Here is a 17,390-nt window from a genome sequence, read left to right as displayed (position 1 = left end):
TTTAAAATCTGAAACAATGGGACTAATAGTTAACGTAGCACAACAGGAAAGGGGAGATGGGAGGAATATAATTTGATGAGGGTACGGTTTTGCTGAAACACGGTCAAAGGTAAATGTAAGGGAGAGGTATGGTAGACTGACAACTGTCGAATCATTATATTACCTGGAAAGCCAAAGGCTAAGTAATTGGAATTAAAAATCGCTCTAATTTGACAGTTCATTGTAAATTATTTTAGGCAAGACATTCTTTTTCAAGCACCCTGATGGAAGGGAGTGAGCTTGAAAGTGGTGAAATTGGTAGTGAAGTATACATAAAACGAGTCAAAAGAAAGACAGTAACAAAAAAGGGATACTTTGAAATAAACACAGTGGTCATTCTGCAGCTCCATTTTGAGATACACAAGATAGGTTGGACCACAGTGCATCATTTGCATGTTTACTGATATTTTTCCTTCTGGGTTATCAGTGATCAAGACCATGGGAGTACAGAGACTGTGCTCAAGAGAGTCGACATGACAAAAGGGTTCTGTGGGTGGGAATTCAGACAGACAGAGAAGTTTCAGGAGGGCAGTAAATTTGGAGGGCAGGACAAGGGGAACTGAGATGGAGTCTAAAATCATCAAGGGTGGAGAACTGAAACATGGAAAATAGCAGCAGGAATAGGCCATCCAGCCTTTCGAGCCTGTTTTGTCATTCAGTATGATCATGGCCAATCATCCAACTCAATACCCTGTTTCTGTTTTCTTTGATCCTTCTAGCCCTAAGAACTATATCTAACTCCTTTTTAAAAACATTCAATGTTTTGACATCAACAGCTTTCTGCGGGAGAGAATTCCACAGGTTCGCCACTCTCTGGGTGAAGAAATTTCTCCTCATCTCAGTCCTAAATGGCCTACTCCGTATCCTTAGACTGTGAGCCCTGGTTCTGGATTCCCCGGTCAACAGGAACATTCGTTTTTGCATTCCCCCTGTCTAGTCCGGTTAGAGTTGCTTAAGTTTCTCTAAGATCTCTCTCATTCTTCTAAACTCCAATGAATGCAGTTCTAAATGATCCAGTCTCTCTCCATTAGTCAATCCTGCCATCCCAGGAATCAGTCTGGTAAACCTTTGTTGCACCCCGTCCATAGCTAGAATATCCTTCTTCAGGTAAGGAGACCAGTACTGCACAAAATACAGCAGGTGTGGTCTTACCAAGACACTGTACAATTTTAGCAAGGCACCTCTGCTCCTGTATGTAAATCCTCTTGCAATGAAGGCTAACTTACCATTTGCCTTCTTCGCTGTCTACTGCACCTTAATGCCTGCTTTCAGCAACTAATATACAAGGCACCCAGGTCTCGTCCTACCCCCCGTTTTCCTAATCTATTGATATTCAGATGATACTGTGCCTTTCTTTCTTTGCTATCTAAGTTGATAAACTCACATTTATCCATGTTATATTTCATCGGCCAAGCATTTGCTCATTCACTTAACATGTCACACTGAAGCATCTCAACATCCTCCTCCCAGTTCACCCTCCCACCCAGCTGTGTCGTCTGTAAACTTGGAGATGCTGCATTTAGTTTCCTCATTAAATCATTCGAAATCATACATTGGGAATAGGTGGGGTCCAAGCATTAATTCCTGTGGTACCCCTCCAGTCATTCAGTTCAGTGGAAAGACGGAGAGGAAAAAAATTAGGATCGCTCAGAAACTTTTAGAGTGTGTCTTGGAATTAGGGAAGAGGCTGGCAAACAGTGGTGATGAACAATTTAAAGGAAGAGGAGGAGGTTCATTGCTCAACAGAGGAGAAGATGCCAAAGAAGTAAAGCAGAAGATCATCTGGTGATTAAAGCTACACCAGCATCATAGTGGTTTGGGCAGGGCAACAAGTGGAAAATATAACCATCTTCAATGAAGAGCAAATTGCCATCACTCATGAACGAGGTTACAATCATTTGATTTAGCTGCAGTACTCAATTTTCTATCTTAAAGAATTCATAATAAAACTTACCTTTCCGAACACATAGCCTGCAATTTTCGTCAGTGCATCTGTAACCCTCGATGCATTCACATTGGGCATCTAAGGTTGTTGTGCAGTTTCTCTTATACCTCACTCCTTCTGTAAGAATGCAAGGGTGTGTTAATGCCATATGCTCATAATCTGAGCAAAGTTCTTATGTATAAACTATAACTGAGAATTTTCTGCATGTGGAAGGTTGATAATACCTGGAACACATTATTGGTGAGCAGAATCTTCTAACAAACTTTACAAATTCAATCAGATACAGTGATGTAGCGGCAGTGTCATCATTTGAGTAATTGAGAGACTCAGGAAAATGCTCTCAGGTACTTGGGTTCAAATCCTACCACAGCAGCTGGTGGAATTTAAATTCATTTAATAAACCTGGAATTGAAAGTTGTCCCAGGAATGCTGTCATGAAACTGTCACTGATTGTCAGAAAAACCTATCTGTTCAATAATGGCCCGTAGGGAAGGAAATCTGCTTTCCTTACCTGGTCTGGGCCTGCAGTGACTCCAGACCCACAGCAATGTGACAGGCTGTCAAGTGCCTTCTGAAGTGGCTGAGCAAGCCATTCAACCCAAGGGTGATTACAGATGGGCGACAAATGCTGACCTTGCCAGTGACACATGAAGCTGAAGAGAACATACTCACAAATGGACAAATCTGGAGTGTGGGACTAAATTGGGCTGATCCTTTAAGGAGCTAGCATTGGCATGCAGATGGAAAGGCCTCCTCTGTGCCTTGAAATTTATAATTTTTTGTAATGGTCATCAAAATGCACAGCCAGTCTGACCAATTAGGATATCGATCCAGGCTACAGCAGATGCTATCTTCTCAAGGCAACACCATAGGCTAACTGTGCAGACCCCATCCCACTTCAAGGCGAACTTCAAGGGGTGACTATTTAGGAAGAGGTGACTCATCCTTGAATGTGCCTTCCAGTCTCTCCTGCTTACCCTTGAAGACAGTGGCTCATGATGCCCAGGTCCAGGTACATGGTCGCACCTGCACCTGAGAAAAGCCAGGTCTCCCAGTCGTCACACTCTCCTTCACACACTATCAAACTGAGGCAGTCTCGGTTGATTCGCAACACAAAACAAAAAGTCACTCTTGGCAACAGGATCGCCTGTAAAACTTCAATTCCAGAAGACTCCACTTGAAACTCTCATAAGACTCTAGCTCAGCTGATACAAGGTAAGGTTGTGCCTTAGGCACTTTATTATGCATATTCCAGGGGGACTGCATGCATAATACCAAGAGTTAAAGGTAACCAGTAGCAATGTGATCTTTTTAAATTCATTTAATAGATAGTGCGAAGAATCAAAAACACTTTTAAGTTGGGTCCTGGAGGAAATGGAAGGGACAGAGATTGATTTCAGTAGTAGGAAACTAGTTGGTCAGACAAGTTGGTTAGTTTGATTGATTGATTCAATCTCCTCTAAACTGCTGCTCCAGTTTGATTATTACAATTAGATTTGAAGAACCTTGGTTTCGCAGTGGCACTGCCAGTTTATAAAGAACATCCTTATTCATTCATGTCTGATGAAACCATTCTACATGGAGGGCGACATTTACATTTATATTTTAGGAGGAGTATTGAACTTGTATTTTGTTTGCATCATTACCATCACTGCATTTAGTGCATCCGAAACAAAAATACATATTATTCCAATCCATTGTGTACGATCCATTTTCACATGGCACACAGATAGAGTCTGAGGTGTCTGTACAATCTTCTTTCATAAAGGTGCCTAGAAAATAAATGGAACAATTAATAACAGTGCATCAGGAATCAACTGGAATGATTACCAGTTACTGTAAGGCTATAATAGGATATAAAGCAGACCTTTTCAATGCCTTTAGCTGCATTGAGTAATTATCACCTCTTCAGGGGAGTATTGTTGAGATGATTAATAATGTTCGCACGGCTTTCTTTTGAACACTGGATGTCCAAACATTCATGGGCAGGAAACTCCCCAGCCGTGCTTTTTTACTTGTTGTTGCATTGAGTGAGTAGCTGATTGAAAACTGACAATGCAAAAGAGAACAACTTGTTGATCGAGCCTACCCGCATCATGACTAAACACTTCAGCCCTCCAGTTACACCTCTTCGAAGCCTGTGAGAGGCAAATAATTCCTTTGCCAAGAAACCTCTTCCAGACTTCCAAGAAATCCATGCAGACTATGCTGGAAACTTAAGAACACAGCTGCTGAGAACACAAAAGGTTGTAGTTTGCCATATGGTATTCTCTACAGACTCCAGTCAATCTGGTGTCCTGGTGAGAATCCATTGGTTCCCAAAATGGATACAACGTGCAGCAGTTGTTCCAAAATTGTGCTAATCTGTAATTAACCAGGTAGAATTCAGGACATGAGCCACTTTGCAGCTAGATTATGGTAGTAACTACTCACAACATGGCGGCTCTCTTAAACATTACCTTCTTGCACCAATTATCAATGAACCTTTCAGCATAACAGGGAATGCTGTGATCACACTGTTTTCAGATTCTCAGCTGCAGGATGAGTTGAAAGTTTATGCAATTTGCAGGGACAAATTGGATTGTCCCAGATAATACACATGATATGGCATTTTTCTTTTATAAACACACTATCTTTTAACACCACACTACCTTTTAACACAGAAAACATCTCAAAAAGCCTTGCAGAGAGAAGGGAAATGCATGCAAGTCCAGAGTCAGAGGATTGGAGAATGGAGGAGGAAATTGAAAGCTGAGAAAATTGCTGAGGTGAGATGCATCAAAGAAGAATCAGTAATGAGGACAAGAGCTTAAATCTAATCCATAGGAAACAGAGTGTCGGTTGGTAAAGATGGGTGAGTAAAGCTTACAGCAGGATGGTATGTGAGGGTAATAGTTTGAGACCATTTGAAAGTTGTGGAGGGTAGAAGCTGGGAAAGAGTTGTTGGAAACATGTAAAAGGTCCAAAAGATAATGATGAGTCTTAACTGGGTCTCGTTACCAAACATGTAGACCCTGACTCACCGAGACATTGATGAGTAGGACACCAGGCTGAATCCTTCGGAAACTCCAGAGGGGAAACCACTGCTCAACTGCACTGACCACTTCAGAATACAGGTTATAGTGGAAATGTATGAAGGCAGTCACACTGAGGAGGACTGCAAATGAGAGTTGGTGGTACACGATAGTGTGACACAGGATCCATTCGTGACACTAACTACACAACAGAAACCAAACTACCATGATTCCATAGGATTCTGTAAAAGAGGGGAGCAAGCAGCTAGGAGACTGCAAGATAATTATTAAACTGGAATATTCGAAAGCAGGAACTGAGCTCAGAATGGGAGGTATACAAGACTTCAAGTGCTTTCAAGAGATGAAAGATGTCAGGGATGGGGTGTTAGCTTGTAACAATACAAGTTATTTTGAGAAGGACAGCATGGATGGTGGTTTTGAAAGGGAATCAGCTGAACAGAGCGGACATTTATAAGGTTATCCAGTGCAGGGCCAAGAAGAGAAGCTTGGTCATCAGTGTTTAGGGGGCACCAGGAGAAGGGGTGAGAAGGTAGGACTTAAGGATGATAGGAGTTCAGAAAGACAAGAGGGAAGACAGGTGAGTAATGGAGAGAGAGAGAGAGAGGGGTCGGGGTGGGGGGTGGTGGCGAAGAGAGAAAATGCTGATTCAGGATGAAGGCAGGATTGAGCCTGAGAAGAGTTTTAATTTCATGGGAAAGAGGAAGTTGTGGGGAGGCAAAACAGCAGAACATTTAATCCTTGTCATGGCAACTAGGTCTATAAAGATCCTCACACTTTCCTTTGGAAGGAGCAGGGAACAGAATTTCATGTTACACTTGGTATTGGAGGCAAGGAATTATGTCTGCTTTCCTGGAAGTCCTGATGGCACTGATGGAGATCCAGTCAGAAATGGTAACAGATATTTAAAATAATTGTGTAGCACAATGAAAGCCATGCAGGGAGAATGATGGCTAAGATTAAGGGCATTCAGTGTTCAGGTGAGGGAATGATTGAAACAATATTGCAATAAATTCAACCTTTCAGAGCCAGTAACATACCCGTAGGTGGATAGATGGCTGATCTGGTGCATTTTTCACAGTATTGACTGAATCCTCTGGCTAGAAATACAGAGCTATGGAAAATTCAGCGTCCCACTTGAGTGGGCATACAGGATCTCAGTCTAAGAAGCTATTGTTAACCGCTGATTATTTCTCAGCTACTAGCAGCTTCTCAGTGACATCATCCAAAAACAGGTACGCTCACAAAATCCAGCTTTACTACCTCTCGTGACCCTTTCACTGTTAATTAGATTGTCATTAGATTCTTAACAGATATCCGGTGCTGAACAAAGAGAAACTGCCGTTCAATTAAATTTCAGAAAGATCAAAGCAATTACCATGCCACAGGAGCTGAAGATTTGTTCTGTAGCTACCAACTCCATCCCTTTCAGAGATAGTAGGAACTGCAGATGCTGGAGAATCTGAGATAACAAGGTGTAGAGCTGGATGAACACAGCAGGCCAAGCAGCATCAGAGGAGCAGGAAAGCTGACGTTTCGGGCCTAGACCCTTCTTCAGAAATGCGGGAGGGGAAGGGGGTTCTGAAATAAATAGGGAGAGAGGGGGAGGCAGATAGAAGATGGATAGAGGAGAAGATAAGTGGAGGGGAGACAGACGGGTCAAAGAGGTGGGGATGGAGCCAGTAAAGGTGAGTGTAGGTGGGGAGGTAGGGAGGAGATAGGTCAGTCCAGGGAGAACGGACAGGTCAAGGGGGCGGGATGAGGTTAGTAGGTAGGAGATGGGGGTGGGGCTTGAGGTGGGAGGAGGGGATAGGTGGGAGGAAGGACAGGTTAGGGAGGCGGGGACGAGCTGGGCTGGTTTTGGGATGCAGTAGGGGAAGGGGAGATTTTGAAGCTTGTGAAATCCACATTGATACCATTGGGCTGCAGGGTTCCCAAGCGGAATACGAGTTGCTGTTCCTGCAACCTTAGGGTAACATCGTTGTGGCACTGCAGGAGGCCCAGGACGGACATGTCGTCTGAGGAATGGGAGGGGGAGTTGAAATGGTTCGCGACTGGGAGGTGCAGTTGTTTAGTGCGAACCAAGCGTAGGTGTTCTGCAAAGTGGTCCCCAAGCCTCCGCCTGGTTTCCCCAATGTAGAGGCCACAACGGGAACAGACGATGCAGTATTCCACATTGTCAGATGTGCAGGTGAACATCTGCTTGATGTGGAAAGTCTTCTTGGGGCCTGGGATGGGGGTGAGGGGGGAGGTGTAGGGGCAGATGTAGCACTTCCTGCAGTTGCAGGGAAAAGTGCCGGGTGTGGTGGGGCTGGAGGGGAGTGTGGAGCGGACAAGGGAGTCACGGAGAGACTGGTCCCTCCGGAAAGCAGATAAGGGTGGGGAAGGAAAAATGTCTTTGGTGGTGGGGTCGGATTGCAGATTGCGGAAGTGTCGGACGATGATGTGTTGGATCCGGAGGTTTGCGGGGTGGTACGTGAGGACGAGGGGGATTCTGTTTTGGTTGTTATTGCGGGGCGGGGATGTGAGGGATGAGTTGTGGGAAATGCGGGAGACACGGTCGAGGGCGTTCTCGACCACTGAGGAGGGGAAGTTGCGGTCCTGGAAAAACGAGGACATCTGAGATGTACGGGAGTGGAATGCCTCATCCTGGGAGCAGATGCGGCGGAGGCGAAGAAATTGGGAATAGGGGATGGCATTTTTGCAGGAAGGTGGGTGGGAGGAGGTGTATTCTAGGTAGCTGTGGGAGTCGGTGGGCTTGAAATGGATATCGGTTTCTAGGTGGTTGCCAGAGATGGAGACACAGAGGTCCATGAAGGAGAGAGAGGTATTAGAGATGGTCCAGGTGAACTTAAGGTTGGGGTAGAAAGTGTTGGTGAAGTGGATGAATTGTTCGAGCTCCTTGTGGGAACACGATGCGGTGCCGATACAGTCATCAATGTAACGGAGGAAGAAGTGGGGTTTAGGGCCAGTGTAGGTACGGAAGAGGGATTGTTCCACGTAACCTACAAAGAGGCAGGCATAGCTTGGGCCCATGCGGGTACTCATGGCCACCCCCTTTGTCTGTAGGAAGTGGGAGGAATTGAAAGAGAAGTTGTTGAGGGTGAGGACGAGTTCGGCTAAGCGGATGAGGGTGTCAGTGGAAGGGGACTGGTTGGGCCTGTGGGACAGGAAGAAGCGGAGGGCCTTTAGGCCATCTGTATGGGGAATGCTGAAACATATGCCCCACCACACCCGGCACTTTTCCCTGCAACCGCAGGAAGTGCTACACCTGCCCCTACACCTCCCCCCTCACCTCCCCCCTCACCTCCAGCCCAGGCCCCAAGAAGACTTTCCACATCAAGCAGATGTTCACCTGCACATCTACTAATGTGGTATACTGCATCCGCTGTTCCCATTGTGGCCTCCACTACATCTGGGAAACCAAGGTGAGGCTTGGGGACCGCTTTGCAGAACACCTACGCTCGGTTCGCACTAAACAACTGCACCTCCCAGTCGTGAATGATTTCAACTCTCCCTCCCACTCCTCAGATGACATGTCCTTCCTGGGCCTCCTGCAGTGCCACAACGATGCTACCCGAAGGTTGCAGGAACAGCAACTCATATTCCGCTTGGGAACCCTGCAGCCCAATGGTATCAATGTGGATTTCACAAGCTTCAAAATCTCCCCTTCCCCTACCACATCCCAAAACCAGCCCAGCTCGTCCCCGCCTCCCTAACCTGTCCTTCCTCCCACCTATCCCCTCCTCCCACCTCAAGCCCCAACCCCATCTCCTACCTACTAACCTCATCCCGCCCCCTTGACCTGTCCGTTCTCCCTGGACTGACCTATCTCCTCCCTACCTCCCCACCTACACTCACCTTACTGGCTCCATCCCCGCCTCTTTGACCCGTCTGTCTCCTCTCCACCTATCTTCTCCTCTATCCATCTTCTATCCGCCTCCCCCTCTCTGCCTATTTATTTCAGAACCCCCTTACCCTCCCCCATTTCTGAAGAAGGGTCTAGGCCTGAAATGTCAGCTTTCCTGCTCCTCTGATGCTGTTTGGTCTGCTGTGTTCATCCAGCTCTACACCTTGTTAACTCCATCCCTTTCTCTGGTGTCTGACTGAAGCTAAATCAGACTTATGCAAACTTTGAATCTCAATTAAGTCCGAAATGAGTGTTTGACCGTACATCTGTGATGTCACCATTCCCACCTCCACAACAGCATCCACTGCCACCTCTCAGTCAACTGGTCTTCTGCTGAAACCTCATCCATGCCTGTTACCTCCAGATTTGACTATTCAAACACACTCTATAAACCGGAGGTCATTCAAGATTCAGCTGCCCATGACTGCCTGTGACTATTCACATATTACCCCCCTGTTTGCTCGTCAACACTGGCTCTCAGTTAAGCAGCAGCTTAATTTTAACATTTGCAGCCTCGTTTTCAAATTCATCTGAAGCCATGCCCTTCCATACTTCTTCCTCTCCTCCAGCTCCACAATCCTGTGAAATCTCTACATTACTGTAATTCTGACATTTTGAAGATCTCGGATTTGAATTTTGCCACTTGGTGGTCATGTCTTCAGCTGCCTAAGCCCTAAACTCTGGAATTGCCTTTCTAGTCTCCTTTGCAATGCCATTCTTTTTGCTTCCTTTAAGATGCTTCTGAAAGCCTATGACTCCAACCAGATTTCTGGACATCTGCCCAAATATTGACTTTTTTTATGAATTCAAGGGTTGTGGGTATCATTGGCAAGATCAGACCTTATTGCCCATCCCTAATTGTCCTTGAGAAGGTGGTGATGAGCTGCCTCCTTGAACAGCTTCAGTCTTTGGAGTGTAAGAACATTCACAACGCTGTTAAGCGGAGAGTTGCTGAATTTTGACCCAGCGATAATAAACGAATAACTGTGGACGTTGTCCTGCTTGGAGGGGAGCTTATTGTCGTGGCATTATCATGGATCTGTTGCCTTTGTCTTTTGAGATGGTACAGGTACAGGCTGTCAAATGAGGCTTGCTGAGTCACTGCAGGTGCATCTTATAGACGGTACACACTACTGCCAATGTGTATCAGTAATAAAGGCAACAATAGTTGAAAATGGTAGATGAGGTGCCAGTCAAGGGGATTACTTTGTCCTGAATGGGGTCAAGCTTTTTGAGTGTTGGTGGAGCTGCTCTCATCCAAGTAAGTGGAGAGAATTCTATCACACTCCTGATGTGTGCAGCGTAGACTATGAATAGGCATTGGGAAATGAGTTACTTGCTACAAGATTCCTAGCCTTTGACCTGCTCTTTTTCTTGTATCCACAGTCTTTATGTGGCTAGTCCAGTTCAGTCCCCTGTCCAAGGGAATGCCCAGAATGTTGGGAGTCGGGTGGGGGGGGAGAAGGGGGCATTTGGTTCAATGCCATTGAAATCAAGGAGCGATGGTTAAAATCTTGCTTGTTGGAGATGGTCATTGCCTGGCAGTTATATGGTGCCAGTCAGTCCATGCCTGGTTTTACTGCATATGGTTACAGACTGCTTCAGGATCTGAGAAGTCACAAATGGTGCTGAATGCGTGCAATCATCAACAAAAATTCCTGGTTGTAAGTGAGGGAAGGTCATTTGTGAAGCAGCTGAAGATGGTCAGACCATGCACACAACCCTGAGGAACTCCTAAAGAGATGTCCTTGGACTGTGATGATTAACCTCCAACGTTAACAACCAAGTTTCTTTGTTCTAGGCATGACTCAAAACAGTAGAGAGATTTCCTCTGACTCCCACCGACTCCAGTTTTGCTCGGGCCCCTGGATGCCACACTCGGTTAATGCTGCCTTGATGTCTAAGGCACTCACTCTCACCTCAGTTCTGGAATTCAGCTTCTTTTGTCCATGTTTGGAACAAGACCGTAATGAAGTCATTGTGCAGGTTATTCCTTCTCAGGTGTTGCTTGATCATATTATTGACGACATATTCCAGCACTTTGTGACGATCAAGAGTAGGCTTATGGTGCAGTATTTGCTTGAGTTGCACCCTTCCTGTTTTTTGTGTACAGGCCATACCGGGGCAATTTTCCGTATTGCCAAGTAGATGTACTATTGTAACCTGACTGGAACAGCTTTGCTGGGTGTGCAGCTAATTCTGGAGCACAAGTCCTCAGTGCTATTGCTCGAATATTGTCAGGGGCCATAGCCTTTGTAGTATCTACTGCCTTGATTTGGCATGGAGTGAAGTGAACTGACTGAAGACTAATGCTGGGGACCTCAGGAGGAGGCTGAGATGAATGATCCACTTTGCATCCACGGCTGAAGCTGTATGTAAATGTTTCAGCCTTGCCGTTTGCACTGATGTGTTGGATTGCAGCATCACTGAGGATGGGGATATTTGTAGAGCCTCCCAACTCCCCATAGTTGTTTAAGACAGCAAGTAGTCCTGCATGGTAGCTTTATCAAACAGAAACCTCATTTTTAGGTATGCCTGGTGATGCTTCAAGCATACCCTCTTGCTCTCTTCAAAGCAATCTTTTATCTCCTGGCTTCACAGCAATGGTTAAGTAAGGGATATGCCAAACCACGTGGCTTGGCATCATTTTTGTTTTGCTTTGCAATGCCCCTGTGAAGTACCTGGAGATGGATCACGCTTTAAGTTTTTCTTGTGGTCGTCCCATCAACTTCCATGCCTAGCCAAAAGAGTGTCTGGATCATATTCACGCCCCAAACCCTCCGACATCGGGAGATAATGTGGTCTGTGATATTTCTCCACACAGTTAAAGGTAAATAAAAGCAAACAGCAAAAGTAAACATCATTTTCAGTGTCTAGATCATATTCACGCCCCACATTTCGAGTGTCGAGATCACATTCACGCCCCAAACCCTCTGACATCGGGAGATAATGTGGTCTGTGATATTTCTGCACACAGTTAAAGGTAAATAAAAGCAAACAGCAAAAGTAAACATCATTTTCAGTCACAAACAAAAACAGCAATTGCTGGAAAAGCTCAGCAGGTCTGGCAGCATCTGTGGAGAAAAATCAGAGTTAACATTTCCGGTCCAGTGCCCCTTCCTCAGATCATTTTCAGACAATTATTTTCAGAACAATTATGTTTTGACATACTGCGGTACGTTTCAAATACTGAAGGTAATGCTGTTTTTGAAAACCACCTTAATACCATTAAATCACTTAATTATTGATTTTAAATTATATCACATTTTAATATATTTTTAATACTCGACAACCTACCACTTTTTTAGTGGAAGTGTGTGACACTATTTTAAATAAACTGCAAATTAAATTTTTATAACTGGCTGCTGATAAATTTGGAAGACGAGATAGTAGGAACTGCAGATGCTGGAGAATCTGAGACAACAAGGTGCAGAGCTGGATGAACACAGCAGGCCAAGCAGCATCGTAGGAGCAGGAAGACGACTCTCGGAGATTCCTTCGTTCGCTACGTTTGCCAATGGATAATATATTGCAACAGGGACCCGGGATACAATTCCGCATCACTCTTGCAGAATAAATTAAAACAGAAATTGCTGGAGAAACTCAACAGGTCTGGCCACATCTGTGCAGAGAAAACAGAGTTAACGTTTCGAGTCCAATGAAGAAGGGTCATTGGACTCGAAAAGTTAACTCTGTTTTCTCCCCACAAATGCATCCAGACCTGCTGAGTTTCTCCAGCAATTTCTGTTTGTTTGTGTGCGTTTCAGATCTCCAGCAAGTGCAGTTTGTTTTATTATTTATATGATTGCAGAATGATCATACCGCCTCCAACTTATCCTTTTCTCTCTCAGACTGGGCTTATAAAGTTTCTTCCTCACCTGGCGGACACTTGGAGCAGCAGGTAGACTTCCAAACCCCGGTCACTTTGACAAACTCTGCGGGGCACCCATGGGAGACGGCTACAGAGCGTGCAGCAGACGCACAGAGTAACATAAGGGCTGGGAGCAGCTCCATTCGCAAGACTTAGCAACCCAGAACCTGCATCAAAACTGTTGGAAATAGCGGCTTCTTCCTCCCTTTAAAAGCAACGATGTAGGCGTGACTCAACCCCTGACCTTCAGCTAGACACGCATCCCTCCCCCAACTCCTTCGAGCAGCATCGGCGTGAGTCGCTGAGGCCATTCTGTTACGCGTAGTCTAACCCAGATCCAAGTGTGATTACGATGATTTTTTTTTATTTCGTGTGGGAGACAACATCAGCAGGACCCTTACCTCTGAGTCAGAAGATTTTGGCATCGGGTTTATCCTCCAGAATGTTGATAATATGGTCAGATTTAATACTTCCGTCCTGGTCCTGTGGGGTTGCTGTATTGTTTCATACTTGTTTTTGGACGAAAGGTTGATCAGAGGTTAGATGTCAATAGCATTCGTCAACGCTCAGGTTTTCCCCCCTGGTGCCCTGGCCAATGTTCCGCTCTCGGCCAGTATCATTGAAACTAATTATCTGGTCATCAACACGAGGCTGGCCGTGGGATCTTGATTGATGTAGATTAGCTACCATAATTCCAGCATCACAGCGGTGACTACATTTCAAATGTTGTTCCATAGTACTTCAAATGCAATGCAGTACTGATAAGATAAATTGCGTTTGTGATGTTGATTGGGGAATAAGTATGACCAGTGCACTCGGGATGGCCTTACCACCTCCCCTTTGTAATAACGCCATGGGATTATTCATGTACACATGGAGTGGAAATAGGAGGTTGTTTCAACATATGACATAAGTTAGTTGCTGTTTGGCTTTGTGTCCTGCGTTCAGTGAAGGAATGAATTAAAACCCTAGTTCTAGGAGCCCAACATAGAGAACGTATTGAAGTATGAGGCTGAAGCTAACTCATTTAATTAAACCCATAACAACACACTGATAGAAACACATTCCTCTTAGGCGACACTGAAGTCGCGACCACCCTCACCGCTACTGCCGCCGCCTACCCCGCTCCTCCTACCTCCGACGCCGGTCCGCCCATCACCGACGCGGACGCAACTCCACCCACCGCCGGCGCAACTCCGCCCACCGCCGACACCGGCACAACTCCGCCCACCGCCGACAACGCTCCGCCCACCGCCGACGCAGCTCCGCCCACAGCCGACGCCGACACAGCTCCGCCCACAGCCGACACCGACACAGCTCCGCCCACCACCTCCACAGCCAGCAGCTCCAGAGGAGACAGCAGCACCCAGCCCTGCCGAGTCTTCACCATCCCCCCAGACCTACCCCTTACTGAGGACGAACGGTCAGTCCTCAGTACAGGGCTCACCTTTGTCCCCCTCCACCCACAGATCAACGAATACCGCTCACGCTTGGACATAGAGCAGTTTTTCCGCCGCCTCCGCCTCCACGCTTACTTCTTCAACCGTGAACCTAACCCTCCCTCTACTGACCCCTTCTCCCGCTTCCAACACACCCCCTCCTCCTGGACACCACCCCAAGGCCTCCTACCCTCCCTCGACCTCTTCATCTCCAACTGCCGTCGAGACATCAATCGCCTCAACCTCTCCACCCCTCTCACCCACTCCAACCTCTCCCCCGCAGAACGTGCAGCCCTCCACTCCCTCCACTCCAATCCCAACCTCACAATAAAACCCGCGGACAAGGGAAGCGCAGTTGTAGTATGGCGCACTGACCTCTACATCGCCGAGGCCGGACGCCAACTCTCCGACACCTCCTCCTACCGCCCCCTTGATCATGACCCCACCCCTGAGCACCAAACCATCATCTCGCAAACCATCCACAACCTCATCACCTCAGGTGACCTCCCACCCACGGCCTCCAACCTCATCGTTCCCCAACCTCGCACTGCCCGCTTCTATCTCCTTCCCAAAATCCACAAACCTGAATGCCCTGGTCGACCCATTGTCTCCGCCTGCTCCTGCCCCACCGAACTGATCTCCAACTATCTCGACTCCATTTTCTCCCCCTTGGTCCAGGAACTCCCTACCTATGTCCGTGACACCACCCACGCCCTCCACCTCCTCCAGAACTTCCAATTCCCCGGTCCCCAACACCTCATCTTTACCATGGACGTCCAGTCCCTCTACACCTGCATTCCCCATGCAGATGGCCTTAAGGCCCTCCGCTTCTTCCTGTCCCGCAGGCCCGACCAGTCCCCCTCCACTGACACCCTCATCCGCTTAGCCGAACTCGTCCTCACACTCAACAACTTCTCTTTCAATTCCTCCCACTTCCTACAGACAAAGGGGGTAGCCATGGGTACCCGCATGGGCCCAAACTACGCCTGCCTCTTTGTAGGTTACGTGGAACAATCCCTCTTCCGTACCTACACCGGCCCTAAACCCCACCTCTTCCTCCGTTACATTGATGACTGTATCGGTGCCGCCTCGTGCTCCCACGAGGAGCTCGAACAGTTCATACACTTCACTAACACCTTCCACCCCAACCTTAAATTTACCTGGACCATCTCTAACACCTCTCTCCCCTTCCTGGACCTCTCTGTCTCCATATCGGGCAACCACCTCGAAACCGATATTCATTTCAAGCCCACCGACTCCCACAGCTACCTAGAATACTCCTCCTCCCACCCACCTTCCTGCAAAAATGCTATCCCCTATTCCCAATTCCTTCGCCTCCGCCGCATCTGCTCCCAGGATGAGGCATTCCACTCCCGTACATCTCAGTTGTCCTCGTTTTTCAAGGACCGTAACTTCCCCTCCTCGGTGGTCGAGAACGCCCTCAACCGTGTCTCCCACATCTCCCGCACCTCATCCCTCACACCCCGTCCACGCAATAAAAACCAAAAAAGAATCCCCCTCGTCCTCACGTACCACCCCACCAACCTCCGGATCCAACGCATAATCCTCCGACACTTCCGCCATCTGCAATCCGACCCCACCACCAAAGACATCTTTCCCTCCCCACCTTTATCTGCTTTCCGGAGGGACAACTCTCTCCGTGACTCCCTCGTCCGCTCCACACTCCCCTCCAGCTCCACCACACCCGGCACTTTTCCCTGCAACCGCAGGAAGTGCTACACCTGCCCCCATACCTCCTCCCTCACCCCCATCCCAGGCCCCAAGAAGACTTTCCACATCAAGCAGATGTTCACCTGCACATCTGCCAATGTGGTATACTGCATCCGCTGTACCCGGTGTGGCTTCCTCTACATCGGGGAAACCAAGCGGAGACTCGGGGACCGCTTTGCAGAACACTTACGCTCGGTTCGCAACAAACAACTGCACCTCCCAGTCGCGAACCATTTCAACTCCCCCTCCCATTCCTCAGACGACATGTCCATCCTGGGCCTCCTGCAGTGCCACAACGATGCCACCCGAAGGTTGCAGGAACAGCAACTCATATTCCGCTTGGGAACCCTGCAGCCCAATGGTATCAATGTGGATTTCACAAGTTTCAAAATCTCCCCTCCCCCCACCGCATCCCAAAACCAGTCCAACTCGTCCCTGCCTCCCTAACCTGTTCTTCCTCCCACCTATCCCCTCCTCCCACCCCAAGCTGCACCTCCATCTCCTACCGACCAACCTCATCCCACCCCCTTGACCTGTCCGTCCTCCCTGGACTGACCTATCCCCTTCCTAACTCCCTACCTACACTCACCTTTCCTGGCCCCATCCCCGCCTCTTCAACCTGTTTGTTTCCTCTCCACCTATCCTCTCCTCTATCCCTCTTCTATCCGCCTCCCACTCTCTCCCTATTTATTTCAGAACCCCCTTCCCCTCCCCCTTTTCTGATGAAGGGTCTAGGCCCGAAACGTCAGCCTCTCTGCTCCTATGATGCTGCTTGGCCTGCTGTGTTCATCCAGCCCTGCACCTTGTTGTCTCGGATTCTCCAGCATCTGCAGTTCCTACTATCTCTTCTTCCTCTTAAGGACCGATAGTTTGATGGATGCAATCAGTGAGCTGGGGCGGTTAAATCTATCCTAAGAGCTCAGACCAATGGCTGGTGGTGTTGGAATATGCTTTAGGCTCTAACTTATTGGACCAGAAGTAGACCATTCAGCCCATTGAGTCTGTTTCACTGAAGAAGGTCTGGAAAGATACGTAGTGGTATTTTTGCTGAGGTTCATTCAAGCATGAATGTAACACCTGACTCATTGCTTTCTGCGCTCCCAGCAGTGCAAACTGAGATAAATATCAACTGCTACTGCAGGAGCATCAACTCAGTGAAATATATCCCTTTGTTGTACCTGAAACCTGCTGTTCTTTCAGTGCAAAGAGCTGTTCACAACCGAAGGTTGCAGACTGGAACTTACCAAGGTCTACGATAGATACTCACTACAGTGCTGCAGTGGGGAAAGGCAGTCGTTTAAGGACATCCCAAAATATTATACCAAGGAGGTACAACTGTACAGGAAACTGTATGAAAATCTTTGGCCTATGAAATGTAAATTGTAATCTGACTTGTTAGTGTGTACCTCAAAGTGCTGCCTAT

The 17,390-nt window shown here is 47.3% G+C and overlaps 1 protein-coding gene across 1 annotated transcript; it reads right to left on the bottom strand.

The window, feature by feature from the left end:
* Positions 1-1,783: 1,783 nt before the first annotated feature.
* Positions 1,784-13,036, bottom strand: LOC109915339 (tumor necrosis factor receptor superfamily member 1B-like). Its single transcript, XM_020514948.2, has 3 exons — positions 12,805-13,036; positions 3,631-3,756; positions 1,784-2,101 (listed from the first exon to the last, which is right to left on the bottom strand). The coding sequence occupies exons 1-3, from the start codon at positions 12,938-12,940 to the stop codon at positions 1,956-1,958; spliced, it is 408 nt and encodes a 135-aa protein (XP_020370537.2). The 5' UTR covers positions 12,941-13,036; the 3' UTR covers positions 1,784-1,955.
* Positions 13,037-17,390: the final 4,354 nt, after the last annotated feature.

This window comes from Rhincodon typus, chromosome 31 (genome assembly GCF_021869965.1).
Source record: "Rhincodon typus isolate 14 chromosome 31, sRhiTyp1.1, whole genome shotgun sequence".
Taxonomy (NCBI): domain Eukaryota; kingdom Metazoa; phylum Chordata; class Chondrichthyes; order Orectolobiformes; family Rhincodontidae; genus Rhincodon; species Rhincodon typus.
Note: the sequence above shows the minus strand (reverse complement) of the source record. Positions and strands in the feature narration are given on the sequence as shown.